Raw genomic sequence first — 18,221 nt, forward strand, 5'->3', positions numbered from 1 at the left:
TCTCTTCAGGCTGACTGAGCGTTACATTGTATAATATCTCTTCAGGCTGACTAAGCGTTACATTGTATAATATGATCTCTACAGGCTGAATGAGCGTTACATTGTATAATATGATCTCTACAGGCTGACTGAGCGTAACATTGTATAATATGATCTCTACAGGCTGACTGAGCGTTACATTGTATAATATAATCTCTAAAGGCTGAATGAGCGTTACATTGTATAATATGATCTCTTCAGGCTGACTGAGCGTTACATTGTATAATATAATCTCTTCAGACTGACTGAGCGTTACATTGTAAAATATAATCTCTTCGGGCTGACTGAGCGTTACATTGTATAATATGATCTCTTCAGGCTGACTGAGCGTTACATTGTAAAATATAATCTCTTCAGGCTGAATGAGCGTTACATTGTATAATATGATCTCTTCAGGCTGACTGAGCGTTACATTGTATAATATAATCTCTTCAGGCTGACTGAGCGTTACATTGTATAATATGATCTCTTCAGGCTGACCGAGCGTTACATTGTATAATATGATCTCTTCAGACTGCTTGAGCGTTACATTGTATAATATGATCTCTACAGGCTGACTGGACGTTACATTGTATAATATAATCTCTTCAGGCTGACTGAGCGTTACATTGTATAATATGATCTCTACAGGCTGACTGGATGTTACATTGTATAATATAATCTCTTCAGGCTGACCGAGCGTTACATTGTATAATATCTCTTCAGGCTGAATGAGCGTTACATTGTATAATATCTCTTCAGGCTGACTGAGCGTTACATTGTATAATATGATCTCTACAGGCTGAATGAGCGTTACATTGTATAATATCTCTTCAGGCTGACTAAGCGTTATATTGTATAATATGATCTCTACAGGCTGAATGAGCGTTACATTGTATAATATGATCTCTACAGGCTGACTGAGCGTTACATTGTATAATATGATCTCTACAGGCTGACTGAGCGTTACATTGTATAATATGATCTCTACAGGCTGACTGAGCGTTACATTGTATAATATGATCTCTACAGGCTGACTGAGCGTTACATTGTATAATATGATCTCTAAAGGCTGAATGAGCGTTACATTGTATAATATGATCTCTACAGGCTGACTGAGCGTTACATTGTATAATATGATCTCTTCAGACTGACTGAGCGTTACATAGTTACATAGTTACATAGTTAGTACGGCTGAAAAAAGACACATGTCCATCAAGTTCAGACTGACTGAGCGTTACATTGTATAATATAATCTCTTCAGACTGACTGAGCGTTACATTGTATAATATAATCTCTTCAGGCTGACTGAGCGTTACATTGTATAATATCTCTTCAGGCTGACTAAGCGTTATATTGTATAATATGATCTCTACAGGCTGAATGAGCGTTACATTGTATAATATGATCTCTACAGGCTGACTGAGCGTTACATTGTATAATATGATCTCTACAGGCTGACTGAGCGTTACATTGTATAATATGATCTCTACAGGCTGACTGAGCGTTACATTGTATAATATGATCTCTACAGGCTGACTGAGCGTTACATTGTATAATATGATCTCTAAAGGCTGAATGAGCGTTACATTGTATAATATGATCTCTACAGGCTGACTGAGCGTTACATTGTATAATATGATCTCTTCAGACTGACTGAGCGTTACATTGTATAATATCATCTCTTCAGGCTGACTGAGCGTTACATTGTATAATATGATCTCTACAGGCTGAATGAGCGTTACATTGTATAATATGATCTCTACAGGCTGAATGAGCGTTACATTGTATAATATGATCTCTTCAGGCTGACTGAGCGTTACATTGTATAATATGATCTCTTCAGACTGACTGAGCGTTACATTGTATAATATCATCTCTTCAGGCTGACTGAGCGTTACATTGTATAATATGATCTCTACAGGCTGAATGAGCGTTACATTGTATAATATGATCTCTACAGGCTGAATGAGCGTTACATTGTATAATATGATCTCTACAGGCTGAATGAGCGTTACATTTTATAATATCTCTTCAGACTGCTTGAGCGTTACATTGTATAATATGATCTCTACAGGCTGACTGAGCGTTACATTGTATAATATAATCTCTACAGGCTGAATGAGCGTTACATTGTATAATATGATCTCTACAGGCTGACTGAGCGTTACATTGTATAATATGATCTCTACAGGCTGAATGAGCGTTATATTGTATAATATGATCTCTACAGGCTGAATGAGCGTTACATTGTATAATATGATCTCTTCAGACTGACTGAGCGTTACATTGTATGATATGATCTCTTCAGACTGACTGAGCGTTACATTGTATAATATGATCTCTTCAGACTGACTGAGCGTTACATTGTATAATATGATCTCTTCAGACTGACTGAGCGTTACATTGTATAATATAATCTCTACAGGCTGACTGAGCGTTACATTGTATAATATGATCTCTACAGGCTGACTGAGCGTTACATTGTATAATATGATCTCTACAGGCTGACTGAGCGTTACATTGTATGATATGATCTCTTCAGACTGACTGACCGCTACATTGTATAATATGATCTCTACAGGCTGACTGACCGTTACATTGTATAATATGATCTCTACAGGCTGACTGAGCGTTACATTGTATGATATGATCTCTACAGGCTGACTGAGCGTTACATTGTATAATATGATCTCTACAGGCTGACTGAGCGTTACATTGTATGATATGATCTCTACAGGCTGACTGAGCGTTACATTGTATGATATGATCTCTTCAGACTGACTGAGCGTTACATTGTATAATATGATCTCTACAGACTGACTGAGCGTTACATTGTATAATATGATCTCTACAGGCTGACTGAGCGTTACATTGTATAATATGATCTCTTCAGGCTGACTGAGCGTTACATTGTATAATATGATCTCTTCAGACTGACTGAGCGTTACATTGTATGATATGATCTCTACAGGCTGACTGAGCGTTACATTGTATAATATGATCTCTTCAGGCTGACTGAGCGTTACATTGTATAATATAATCTCTTCAGGCTGACTGAGCGTTACATTGTATAATATAATCTCTTCAGGCTGACTGAGCGTTACATTGTATAATATGACCTCTTCAGGCTAACTGAGCGTTACATTGTATGATATGATCTCTACAGGCTGAATGAGCGTTACATTGTATGATATGATCTCTTCAGACTGACTGAGCGTTACATTGTATAATATGATCTCTTCAGGCTGAATGAGCGTTACATTGTATAATATGATCTCTACAGGCTGACTGAGCGTTACATTGTATAATATGATCTCTTCAGGCTGACTGAGCGTTACATTGTATAATATGATCTCTACAGGCTGACTGAGCGTTACATTGTATAATATGATCTCTTCAGGCTGACTGAGCGTTACATTGTATAATATGATCTCTTCAGGCTGACTGAGCGTTACATTGTATGATATGATCTCTTCAGGCTGACTGAGCGTTACATTGTATAATATAATCTCTACAGGCTGACTGAGCGTTACATTGTATAATATGATCTCTACAGGCTGACTGAACGTTACATTGTATAATATGATCTCTACAGGCTGACTGAGCGTTACATTGTATAATATAATCTCTTCAGGCTGAATGAGCGTTACATTGTATAATATAATCTCTTCAGGCTGACTGAGCGTTACATTGTATAATATGATCTCTTCAGACTGACTGAGCGTTACATTGTATAATATCTCTTCAGACTGACTGAGCGTTACATTGTATAATATGATCTCTTCAGACTGACTGAGCGTTACATTGTAAAATATAATCTCTTCAGGCTGACTGAGCGTTACATTGTATAATATGATCTCTTCAGGCTGACCGAGCGTTACATTGTATAATATGATCTCTTCAGACTGCTTGAGCGTTACATTGTATAATATGATCTCTACAGGCTGACTGGACGTTACATTGTATAATATAATCTCTTCAGGCTGACTGAGCGTTACATTGTATAATATGATCTCTACAGGCTGACTGGACGTTACATTGTATAATATAATCTCTTCAGGCTGACTGAGCGTTACATTGTATGATATGATCTCTACAGGCTGACTGAGCGTTACATTGTATAATATGATCTCTTCAGACTGCTTGAGCGTTACATTGTATAATATGATCTCTACAGGCTGACTGGACGTTACATTGTATAATATAATCTCTTCAGGCTGACTGAGCGTTACATTGTATAATATGATCTCTACAGGCTGACTGGACGTTACATTGTATAATATAATCTCTTCAGGCTGAATGAGCGTTACATTGTATAATATCTCTTCAGGCTGACTGAGCGTTACATTGTATAATATCTCTTCAGGCTGACTGAGCGTTACATTGTATAATATCTCTTCAGGCTGACTAAGCGTTACATTGTATAATATGATCTCTACAGGCTGAATGAGCGTTACATTGTATAATATGATCTCTACAGGCTGACTGAGCGTAACATTGTATAATATGATCTCTACAGGCTGACTGAGCGTTACATTGTATAATATAATCTCTAAAGGCTGAATGAGCGTTACATTGTATAATATGATCTCTTCAGGCTGACTGAGCGTTACATTGTATAATATAATCTCTTCAGACTGACTGAGCGTTACATTGTAAAATATAATCTCTTCGGGCTGACTGAGCGTTACATTGTATAATATGATCTCTTCAGGCTGACTGAGCGTTACATTGTAAAATATAATCTCTTCAGGCTGAATGAGCGTTACATTGTATAATATGATCTCTTCAGGCTGACTGAGCGTTACATTGTATAATATGATCTCTTCAGGCTGACTGAGCGTTACATTGTATAATATGATCTCTTCAGGCTGACCGAGCGTTACATTGTATAATATGATCTCTTCAGACTGCTTGAGCGTTACATTGTATAATATGATCTCTACAGGCTGACTGGACGTTACATTGTATAATATAATCTCTTCAGGCTGACTGAGCGTTACATTGTATAATATGATCTCTACAGGCTGACTGGATGTTACATTGTATAATATAATCTCTTCAGGCTGACCGAGCGTTACATTGTATAATATCTCTTCAGGCTGAATGAGCGTTACATTGTATAATATCTCTTCAGGCTGACTGAGCGTTACATTGTATAATATGATCTCTACAGGCTGAATGAGCGTTACATTGTATAATATCTCTTCAGGCTGACTAAGCGTTATATTGTATAATATGATCTCTACAGGCTGAATGAGCGTTACATTGTATAATATGATCTCTACAGGCTGACTGAGCGTTACATTGTATAATATGATCTCTACAGGCTGACTGAGCGTTACATTGTATAATATGATCTCTACAGGCTGACTGAGCGTTACATTGTATAATATGATCTCTACAGGCTGACTGAGCGTTACATTGTATAATATGATCTCTAAAGGCTGAATGAGCGTTACATTGTATAATATGATCTCTACAGGCTGACTGAGCGTTACATTGTATAATATGATCTCTTCAGACTGACTGAGCGTTACATTGTATAATATCTCTTCAGACTGACTGAGCGTTACATTGTATAATATAATCTCTTCAGACTGACTGAGCGTTACATTGTATAATATAATCTCTTCAGGCTGACTGAGCGTTACATTGTATAATATCTCTTCAGGCTGACTAAGCGTTATATTGTATAATATGATCTCTACAGGCTGAATGAGCGTTACATTGTATAATATGATCTCTACAGGCTGACTGAGCGTTACATTGTATAATATGATCTCTACAGGCTGACTGAGCGTTACATTGTATAATATGATCTCTACAGGCTGACTGAGCGTTACATTGTATAATATGATCTCTACAGGCTGACTGAGCGTTACATTGTATAATATGATCTCTAAAGGCTGAATGAGCGTTACATTGTATAATATGATCTCTACAGGCTGACTGAGCGTTACATTGTATAATATGATCTCTTCAGACTGACTGAGCGTTACATTGTATAATATCATCTCTTCAGGCTGACTGAGCGTTACATTGTATAATATGATCTCTACAGGCTGAATGAGCGTTACATTGTATAATATGATCTCTACAGGCTGAATGAGCGTTACATTGTATAATATGATCTCTTCAGGCTGACTGAGCGTTACATTGTATAATATGATCTCTTCAGACTGACTGAGCGTTACATTGTATAATATCATCTCTTCAGGCTGACTGAGCGTTACATTGTATAATATGATCTCTACAGGCTGAATGAGCGTTACATTGTATAATATGATCTCTACAGGCTGAATGAGCGTTACATTGTATAATATGATCTCTACAGGCTGAATGAGCGTTACATTTTATAATATCTCTTCAGACTGCTTGAGCGTTACATTGTATAATATGATCTCTACAGGCTGACTGAGCGTTACATTGTATAATATAATCTCTACAGGCTGAATGAGCGTTACATTGTATAATATGATCTCTACAGGCTGACTGAGCGTTACATTGTATAATATGATCTCTACAGGCTGAATGAGCGTTATATTGTATAATATGATCTCTACAGGCTGAATGAGCGTTACATTGTATAATATGATCTCTTCAGACTGACTGAGCGTTACATTGTATGATATGATCTCTTCAGACTGACTGAGCGTTACATTGTATAATATGATCTCTTCAGACTGACTGAGCGTTACATTGTATAATATGATCTCTTCAGACTGACTGAGCGTTACATTGTATAATATAATCTCTACAGGCTGACTGAGCGTTACATTGTATAATATGATCTCTACAGGCTGACTGAGCGTTACATTGTATAATATGATCTCTACAGGCTGACTGAGCGTTACATTGTATGATATGATCTCTTCAGACTGACTGACCGCTACATTGTATAATATGATCTCTACAGGCTGACTGACCGTTACATTGTATAATATGATCTCTACAGGCTGACTGAGCGTTACATTGTATGATATGATCTCTACAGGCTGACTGAGCGTTACATTGTATGATATGATCTCTACAGGCTGACTGAGCGTTACATTGTATAATATGATCTCTACAGGCTGACTGACCGTTACATTGTATAATATGATCTCTACAGGCTGACTGAGCGTTACATTGTATGATATGATCTCTACAGGCTGACTGAGCGTTACATTGTATGATATGATCTCTTCAGACTGACTGAGCGTTACATTGTATAATATGATCTCTACAGACTGACTGAGCGTTACATTGTATAATATGATCTCTACAGGCTGACTGAGCGTTACATTGTATGATATGATCTCTACAGGCTGACTGAGCGTTACATTGTATGATATGATCTCTTCAGACTGACTGAGCGTTACATTGTATAATATGATCTCTACAGACTGACTGAGCGTTACATTGTATGATATGATCTCTACAGGCTGACTGAGCGTTACATTGTATGATATGATCTCTTCAGACTGACTGAGCGTTACATTGTATAATATGATCTCTACAGGCTGACTGAGCGTTACATTGTATAATATGATCTCTTAATGCTGACTGACCGTTACATTGTATAATATGATCTCTTAATGCTGACTGACCGTTACATTGTATAATATGATCTCTTAATGCTGACTGACCGTTACATTGTATAATATGATCTCTACAGGCTGAATGAGCGTTACATTGTATAATATGATCTCTACAGGCTGAATGAGCGTTACATTTTATAATATCTCTTCAGACTGCTTGAGCGTTACATTGTATAATATGATCTCTACAGGCTGACTGAGCGTTACATTGTATAATATAATCTCTACAGGCTGAATGAGCGTTACATTGTATAATATGATCTCTACAGGCTGACTGAGCGTTACATTGTATAATATGATCTCTACAGGCTGAATGAGCGTTATATTGTATAATATGATCTCTACAGGCTGAATGAGCGTTACATTGTATAATATGATCTCTTCAGACTGACTGAGCGTTACATTGTATGATATGATCTCTTCAGACTGACTGAGCGTTACATTGTATAATATGATCTCTTCAGACTGACTGAGCGTTACATTGTATAATATGATCTCTTCAGACTGACTGAGCGTTACATTGTATAATATAATCTCTACAGGCTGACTGAGCGTTACATTGTATAATATGATCTCTACAGGCTGACTGAGCGTTACATTGTATAATATGATCTCTACAGGCTGACTGAGCGTTACATTGTATGATATGATCTCTTCAGACTGACTGACCGCTACATTGTATAATATGATCTCTACAGGCTGACTGACCGTTACATTGTATAATATGATCTCTACAGGCTGACTGAGCGTTACATTGTATGATATGATCTCTACAGGCTGACTGAGCGTTACATTGTATGATATGATCTCTACAGGCTGACTGAGCGTTACATTGTATAATATGATCTCTACAGGCTGACTGACCGTTACATTGTATAATATGATCTCTACAGGCTGACTGAGCGTTACATTGTATGATATGATCTCTACAGGCTGACTGAGCGTTACATTGTATGATATGATCTCTTCAGACTGACTGAGCGTTACATTGTATAATATGATCTCTACAGACTGACTGAGCGTTACATTGTATAATATGATCTCTACAGGCTGACTGAGCGTTACATTGTATGATATGATCTCTACAGGCTGACTGAGCGTTACATTGTATGATATGATCTCTTCAGACTGACTGAGCGTTACATTGTATAATATGATCTCTACAGACTGACTGAGCGTTACATTGTATGATATGATCTCTACAGGCTGACTGAGCGTTACATTGTATGATATGATCTCTTCAGACTGACTGAGCGTTACATTGTATAATATGATCTCTACAGGCTGACTGAGCGTTACATTGTATAATATGATCTCTTAATGCTGACTGACCGTTACATTGTATAATATGATCTCTTAATGCTGACTGACCGTTACATTGTATAATATGATCTCTTAATGCTGACTGACCGTTACATTGTATAATATGATCTCTTAATGCTGACTGAGCGTTAGATTGTATCTGTCAACACTCAGGCATAATCTGCCGCAGTCAGGTCAGTTATCTGAGAGCTGGAAATAGATGGCCTCTTTTATAATGATATTGAGTAAATTGAGTGTCACATTTACTTAACATCACATTATAGCCCAGATGCTAAATGTCATTACAACAACAAGCTGTAGATGTGAAACCAAATATTCTCAACCTCACAATCTGCGTCTTTGTAGGAAAGGTTTAATGTAAAATACATGGAGTGTAACATTTGAGAGATTATGGATGTAATTAGTTCTAGAAATATTACAATGAAACCATCTGGCAATCCAAGAGGTCAATACGGAGTCTACTCCCATCATTGCTGTTTTTAAGGATTGATATTTGCTGCATCAAGCCATGTAAAAACGATTCCATGAAATCTAATTGAAGGTAAACCCCATCCTCCAGTTCCCCAAATATAAGAAAACCTACCTAAGATGTCATCAAATGTTGCGTGTTCATGATCCTAAAAAGCAAAGGAGAATAAAGGACTGGATTAGGTTTAGAAAATGCACCATTCCTGATTGTACCTCTTCTTCATCTACACAGTATTACAATTGTCAGAGTAGCAGTTTGTACTCCAGAGCTGCTTGTTCTACTGTAAATGGGAACAGGAAGTTGCAACCTTTGTCGGCCATTTTGAACTTATCGAGCTGACTCTTCTGGTCACCCAGTCTCCCATTCGCATACAAGTATACATAGACACTTTCTTACACTCCTCCTTCTGCTGTGTTGTTTGTCTACTTGGACTTATGTATAAGGGGGAAGCACTCCTACACTGAGGTAGGGACCACTACGTGGCAGCCCACTCTTTTAGATCTTAAACAAGAGAAAAGTAGGAGGCTTCTTGACTTACGGCGGCACACAGAGTCCTTACGTTCAGGGATCATAGGCAATCAGTGTGTCGCACTATGGTGTCTCCGTACGGTACTGGATTACGGTGGTATTCTCCCCAAAAATCAATGCTAGAACATGCCACTACTGAAATCAGAGGCATATGCAGGTACAGTACGGGCCCATAAAGTACAGAACCATATTGCCACCATGTGCGTGAGGCTGAAAGGAAAGGATTATACTTCTCCTCCTTTGTTTTTTGGATCCAACACTGGTTTATGCCCCCAAAATTTTTTAATGGAAGGCACAATTATTTTTATTGTTATCTTATACAGGTTGCATGGCATTATAAACAATGTGACAGACAGACAGACACATTAGCAGCTCTTACATAGAGAATGGGGATGATGGAGGGGTCATCTCTCCGGATTATGGTCGGGATGTATTCTGCTTTTGGAACTTTGGATGATATTAGCTGCAGATGGAGAAAACCTGATCAATGACTGGATATGTATCACGTAGACCACAACAAAAAGTCACATGCTCCGATGCGTCTACAGAAAATAAACACACAGCATATTCTAACATCTCACGTCACTGCTTCACTCTGATCTCACATTGCTGGCCGTAGGATAAGATGTTGGATATGTATTGACCAAATATGATGACATTAATATTAAGGCCAGTCTCGCACGAGCGTATTATGGTCACAAATCCCGGTCTAATGACCCGAACTATCCGCTTCAGACTCGCGGTCGGGATTTGCAGCGTTAATACGGGCACAGGAACGCATCTGTATTACACTCGTGTGAAACTGGCCCTAAAGCGAGAGTGTTTTTAATAAAACTTTTGCATGGTCGTGGTGAATTCAAGTTCCCTGTAGTGGGTTTATAGATCTACCTGCAGAATATAAGCCATTCTTTACGGCAGCCTGTATTCTGTCCATGCAGTACAAGGCACAGGTTGTCCTAAAACATCCTATGTCCGATAACCGTGAAGGCACTGATAATATCGATTCCCCCCAGAGATTTTCTTAAGTATTTCTAGAGAATTTAGGATTCCAGATGAATGGGTGAGACAGCAGATATAATGTGACAGATACAATTCTTACCATGATCTTGGGTGGAATAAAATCTTCTCCTTCACAGGACAGGATTTCCATTTCTCTTTCCGCCTCCCAGTTCAGGTCGTCACAGTCTTCATCCAGAGCGCTACAGGAATTCTGCAAATCATGGCCTGAGGGGAAATAAAAAAAATCCTCATACTAGTCAGAGGAGGCGCTGTACTAGTGCTGAGACCATCCCAATTGTGGCCAATCTCCAGGGTCTGCCACAGGTTTTATGTCCAGATCTATATAGAAGTTGTAGTGACACACAAGGAGCCTTCGTTTTTCTTACATTTGTCTGATACTCACTTTCTCTGGAGTCATGAATGGAGTCGGATTTCACTGGGGTGGGGTCGCTCCAGGACCGGCTGAAGCTTCTTTCTCTACGGTCAGCGAAGGCTAAATATCAAACACAGGGGAGGCAGCGGCTTTAATATTAATACTAACATAAATAAGACATAATGGACAAATCCTGGATATCCAGGATTAGAAAAACATGGCTATTATCTTCCAGAAGCAACGCCACAACTGTCTACAGGTTGTGTCTGGTATTGCAGCTCCAATTCAGTGCAGTGATCTGCATTACCACTTATAACTTATTAGCAGGTGTGGCTCCGTTATTGAAAGAAATCGGCCATGTTTTACTGATCCTGTCCACTCGCGCCGTGGCAGATTTTTTTCAATGGTGGCTTGCTTTTTTTTTCACTATACCAATGCATGCTTCTATGCAACTCTAATCTAAGGTATCCAGTCCTAGTCCTGGCGATAGACATTTTCCCTCTTTGGCCCCATTCACACGACCATAGTTTTCATCCGGGATTACGGATCCGTAATTACGGATGAAATTGCGAACCCATTCGTTTCTATGGGTCACGGGCGCCTCTCCGTATATTTACGGATGTGTTTGCGGGCCGTAGAATTGATACGCAAATTATGGAACATGTCCTATTCTTGTTCGTAGTTTTGTCACGGACTCCCCATAGCAGTCTATGGGCGCTTCTGTAATTGCGGACGGCTACGGATGTGCATCTGTAGCCGACTGTAATTGCGGAACCTTTGCTATGCGACGCCAGGGGATTACCCAAGATTTCTCCCTGTTTTCTTTTGCGGATCTGTAAATACGGATGCACTATGGACCGTATTTGCGGACGGCGTGCCGTATATGCGGTTGAGTTATGAATGACTATGGATCCGTATTTGGGGACAGTAAAAAAATAAAAATACGGTCGCGTGCATGAGGTCAGACATCTTTACTTCTTGGTATATTCCCCCTGAGCTCCCCATTCCTCCTCTCCCATAAGGGCTAACAATCACTACTCCCTGTATATCCTGCTATACGTCCTGCCCTACTCCTATATAATTCATTAACCTTTTCATTTTGTCATGCTATACTAAATAATGAGAATCCAGCTGTGCACAATCGGAAATAAGAAGACTAATCTGGGAGTCTAATGATCTCCAATGACGCGCATGAGAAGAGTAAACTTCGCGTCCAGAGACCGCTAAGCTGCCCTGATGAATGCATATAAATAAAGTCATGATCCACCAACACACGAGGGAATACCTATATGAAATCCATAAATACACTTAAAAGACCCGTCTGAGGGTAATTTCATTCAGGACTCAGGACGGGTTCTTACTTTGAGCTTTCATTCTCCGGCTTCCCACCATGCGTAAGTGTTTGCGAAAATTCCTATGGGAAAAGAACAGAGCAGAACCTAAGCCAGAAATAAAATGAGTTTGTATACTGTAGAAGAAATATGTTTATTAATCTGCCCCTCGCCTGGAGGTATGACTAAAGGCTGGAATAAAAACGTTGTGCTCCAGAGCAGTGCAAAGGCCACTTATATGGAGGCAGCATCCGAGATCTCTTCACATCAGCACCCATAATGTATGGCCAGAAGAGAACCATCAAGGCTCTAGTTCAATTTAAAGGGGCAGTTCAGGATAGTGCCTAATGCAGGGCCTAAAGGGGCGGAGCATGACACAGATTCAATGAACTCAAAACTCTGGCACCGTCCCCTCATGCCCTGCACTGGGCACAATACAGAGTATCAGTTTGGCTCGGAGTATTCCTTTGAACTTGGTGTGTTGTCAGTATTTTTTGTTTCCATTGGTGTCATAATTCTCCAAGCAGTCTCCAATTGAATTTTTGTCTGACGGCGGTCAATGCTGTCTTCACCGGGTCTCTGCATGCTACATATATCGACTTGCTGACTGTCAGTTATTAAAGGGTAACTCCAACCAAAACAATGAAGGAGGCGTATTGACCTCACCAGGGATCCCACACTGCTATGACTGGTAGGGGTATATACTGTATCGAGCAGCTATGGGGAATTATACTGTGTGGAGGGCAATTATGAGGACATTTTACTGTGTGGGGCATTATACTGTATGGGGGAAGCTATGGGGCATTATACAGTGTGGGAGGCACTATAGGGGCATTATACTGTGTGGTGGCCACTAAGGGGGTCAATATACGGTGTGGAGGGCACTGGGAGCTATTGGTGGCCATTATACTAAGTGGGGGGCACTTAAGGGTTATTATACTATGTGGGGGGCACTAAGGGGTTATTATAGTGTGTGTGTGTGTGTGTGTGTGTGTGTGTGTGTGTGTGTGTGTGTGCTATAGGAGCATTATCCTGTGTGGGGGCAGCTATAGGGGATTTTTTCTGTATGGGGGCAGCTATAGGGGCATTACACTGTGGGGGCCACTAAGGGGTCATTATACTGTGTGGGGGCCACTAAGGGGTCATTATAATGTGTGGGGGCCACTAAGGTGTCATACTGTGTGGGGGCCACTAAGGTGTCATACTGTGTGGGTGCCACTAAGGTGTCACTATACTGTGTGTGGGGCCACTAAGGGGTCATTATACTGTGTGGGGGGGCCACTAAGGGGTCATTATAGAGTGTGGTGGGGCACTAAGGGGTCATTATACTGTGTGGGGGCCACTAAGGGATCATTATACTGTGTGGGTTGGGGCCTACTCAGATGTGTTGTCGCCCCCCCCCCCCCCCCTTCGTGCTAAAGCCCTAGCTACGCCACTGCAGTAGGGAGCTAAAAGTCCCAGCATGGACTGACCACACCACTGTCATTTCTGACAGCTGAATCCGTTGCAAGAGGAGGGGCAAAGTATCACCATGTCACGGAGGATGCGGCGTTAAGCTGACACTTGGCAGGGCTGTGATTAGGGTTTGGCGTCGTGGGTGTCATAAGTGGATAATCTTAGATTTTATTATCCTGAAGGAAATAACAGAAATATTTTCCGCTTGATCACTCCCTTAGAAAACACTGGGAGAAATGACAGGAAGATGAACGGATTCTGTAATGTGAAATCACTTGGCAGATTTATTTTTATGGAGTAAACTGAAGCTGGTAATAGAAATTAAAAGGAAAACTGGCGACCATTACGCATTATACGCAAGGTGCAATAAAAATTATACATTATACTATTTTAATAGATACAAAGCACATTTCAATTATTTATAAGCAGTTTTGGAAGGATGTTTCTCAAGTGTCATATAACTATTGAACCAGCAGGGGTCACTGTTGCGATTTCATAGTTGGTACCTGACAACTTTCTATAGTTTGTTAGCTTTGATGTTGTGTGTATATCATTTATATTGTAAGTTATGATCAATACTATATCATTCGCTCAACCTTTTGACGATATCAGCATTGGGTTACACTGGTTTTCCATCTGACATAGGTGAATAGATTCAACACAGAGATGAATATACTTCATCTGGGGCTGGGAAAGCTGGGTGACAACCAATATGAATTGATTGAATATATTTATCTTAAAGAAATCGTGCAGTAATAAAATTGGTAGCACTCAAGGAGTAAATTGTAGTCAAATACATGAATTATATCCGTCTTTATATTCAATCTGATAAATGCATGAAAGAACTGTATACACAGACCTGTAATGGTTAGGCATGCATACTAGGAGCTCACCCTACCTCTGTATAACAGCTGCAGAGTCATTTTCTCGCTTCCGACGTTTTCTCTCGGCATAGCCCCGGAAGGCCCTGAGAAACCGGTTTGTGTCAAAAACTAAACCCATCAAAAGACGGATAAACCAAAACAATAGCACACCATGTCCAGGTGAGGTGACAAACCACAAAAACAGACACGACAGAGGCAAAAGCAATGCTTCTGACCACACACAGGCAGAGAGATGGAGACAACATAGACCTCACAGCCAGACCAAAATCCATGAGGACGAACGACCGTATCATCCACATAAACGATTATAATACAGAACGACACACCTCTACTTTGTGATTGTCAAAAACTATCATCCTAATATTATCTGTAGAAGTTGTCATTCTAATCAAATGTCACTAAACTCAGTCCTCAATATCACTATAGCGATAATTCACTTAGTGCATTGGGGCATTGCTGTGTGCAGTTGTGTTTTGTGAATTTATATTTTTTAAATATGACCGTATATAAAAGGCTGCTTCATATAGGGGAGGGAGAACTTGACAGGTTGCATGTTGGTGCACAATAATTTTAATAGGATAACAAATTACATTCCCTAGTCCTGACTGCAAAATCTTCACCATATTTACGATGTATTTTTTTTTCCAGATAGCATCTCTGTCAAAAAATAATTCATATTAGCATGCATGTTGTATTGTTTGAAGAGTGGGGAAGGGAAGTGACAACGGCTTTGAGCACATTTCAGGCTTGCAAAAGTGGTTGCCACAACACTCATTGACCTGTCCTACTAAGCTCCAATATATGTACTACTTTAGCCCTAACTATTAAAATGTTGCCCACATTTGGATAAGAAATTAACTATTATAATACTGCCTCCTATGTACAAGAATATAACTACTATAATACTGCCTCCTATATACAAGAATATAACTACTATAATACTGCCCATATATACAAGAATATAACTATGTACTATAATATTGCTCCCTATATACAAGAATATAACTACTATAACACTGCCCCTATATACAAGAATATAACTACTATAATACTGCCCCCTATATACAAGAATATAACTACTATAATACTGCCCCCTATATACAAGAATATAACTACTATAATACTGCCCCCTATATACAAGAATATAACTACTATAATACTGCTCCTATATACAAGAATATAACTACTGTAATACTGCCCCCTATATACAAGAATATAACTACTATAATACTGCCCCTATATACAAGAATATAACTACTATAATACTGTTCCTATATACAAGAATATAACTACTATAATACTGCCCCTATATACAAGAATATAACTACTATAATTCTGCCCCCTATATACAAGAATATAACTACTATATTACTGCCCCCTATATACAAGAATATAACTACTATAATACTGCTCCTATATACAAGAATATAACTACTATAATACTGCCCCCTATATACAAGAATGTAACTACTGTAATACTACCCCCTATATACAAGAATATAACTACTATAATACAGCTCCTATATACAAGAATATAACTACTATAATACTGCTCCTATATACAAGAATATAACTACTATAATACTGCTCCCTATATACAAGAATATAACTACTATAATACTGCTCCCTATACACAAGAATATAACTACTATAATACTGCCTCCTATATACAAGAATAGAACTACTATAATACTACCCCCTATATACAAGAATATAACTACTATAATACTGCCTCCTATATACAAGAATATAACTACTATAATACTGCTCCTATATACAAGAATATAACTACTATAATACTGCCCCCTATATACAAGAATATAACTACTATAATACTGCCCCTATATACAAGAATATAACTACTATAATACTGCTCCTATATACAAGAATATAACTACTATAATACTGCCCCCTATATACAAGAATATAACTACTATAATACTGCCCCCTATATACAAGAATATAACTACTATAATACTGCCTCTATGTACAAGAATATAACTACTATAATACTGTCTCCTATATACAAGAATATAACTACTATAATACTGCCCCCTATATACAAGAATATAACTACTATAATACTGCCCCTATATACAAGAATATAACTATTATAATACTGCCCCCTATATACAAGAATATAACTACTATAATACTGCCCCTATATACAAGAATATAACTATTATAATACTGCCCCCTATATACAAGAATATAACTACTATAATACTGCTCCTATATACAAGAATATAACTACTATAATACTGCCCCTATATACAAGAATACAACTACTATAATACTGCCCCCTATATACAAGAATATAACTACTATAATACTGCCCCTATATACAAGAATATAACTACTATAATACTGCCCCTATATACAGGAATATAACTACTATAATACTGCCCCTATATACAAGAATATAACTACTATAATACTGCCCCCTATATACAGGAATATAACTACTATAATACTGCTCCTATATACAAGAATATAACTACCATAATACTGCCCCCTATATACAAGAATATAACTAGTATAATACTGCTCCTATATACAAGAATATAACTACTATAATACTGCCCCTATATACAAGAATATAACTAGTATAATACTGCCCCTATATACAAGAATATAACTACTATAATACTGCCCCTATATACAAGAATATAACTACTATAATACTGCCTCCTATATACAAGAATATAACTCCTATAATACTGCCCCCTATATACAAGAATATAACTACTATAATACTGCCCCCTATATACAAGAATATAACTACTATAATACTGCCCTCTATATACAAGAATATAACTACTATAATACTGCCCCTATATACAAGAATATAACTACTATAATACTGCCCCCTATATACAAGACTATAACTACTATAATACTGCCCCTATATACAAGAATATAACTACTATAATACTGCCCCCTACATACAAGAATATATCTACTATAATACTGCCCCTATATACAAGAATATAATTACTAGAATACTGCCCCTATATACAAGAATATAACTACTATAATACTGCCCCCTATATACAAGAATATAACTACTATAATACTGCCCCCTACATACAAGAATATAACTACTATAATACTGCTCCTATATACAAGAATATAACTACTATAATACTGCCTCCTATATACAAGAATATAACTACTATAATACTGCCCCTATATACAAGAATATAACTACTATAATACTGCCCCGTATATACAAGAATATAACTACTATAATAC

At 38.2% G+C, this 18,221-nt stretch overlaps 1 protein-coding gene and 1 long non-coding RNA gene across 7 annotated transcripts in view; one reads left to right on the forward strand and one right to left on the reverse strand.

Moving 5' to 3' along the window:
* The window catches only part of LOC142659071 (uncharacterized), a 215,795-nt gene that overhangs the window by 77,914 nt on the left and 119,660 nt on the right, over positions 1-18,221 (forward strand). The window lies entirely within an intron of this gene.
* Positions 1-18,221, reverse strand: part of NSMF (NMDA receptor synaptonuclear signaling and neuronal migration factor) — a 70,264-nt gene that overhangs the window by 20,723 nt on the left and 31,320 nt on the right. For 3 of the 4 annotated variants that reach the window (XM_075834791.1, XM_075834792.1, XM_075834793.1), the window contains 5 exons: positions 12,658-12,710; positions 11,327-11,416; positions 11,024-11,148; positions 10,304-10,387; positions 9,511-9,544 (listed from right to left, as the gene is read on the reverse strand). In XM_075834791.1, coding sequence (XP_075690906.1) covers positions 9,511-9,544; positions 10,304-10,387; positions 11,024-11,148; positions 11,327-11,416; positions 12,658-12,710 — 386 coding nt within the window. Of the gene's footprint in view, positions 1-9,510; positions 9,545-10,303; positions 10,388-11,023; positions 11,149-11,326; positions 11,417-12,657; positions 12,711-14,980; positions 15,050-18,221 lie in introns of all 4 variants that reach the window. The other variant, XM_075834794.1, reaches the window with a different exon arrangement.

This window comes from Rhinoderma darwinii, chromosome 8 (assembly GCF_050947455.1).
Source record: "Rhinoderma darwinii isolate aRhiDar2 chromosome 8, aRhiDar2.hap1, whole genome shotgun sequence".
In the NCBI taxonomy this organism is placed as follows: domain Eukaryota; kingdom Metazoa; phylum Chordata; class Amphibia; order Anura; family Rhinodermatidae; genus Rhinoderma; species Rhinoderma darwinii.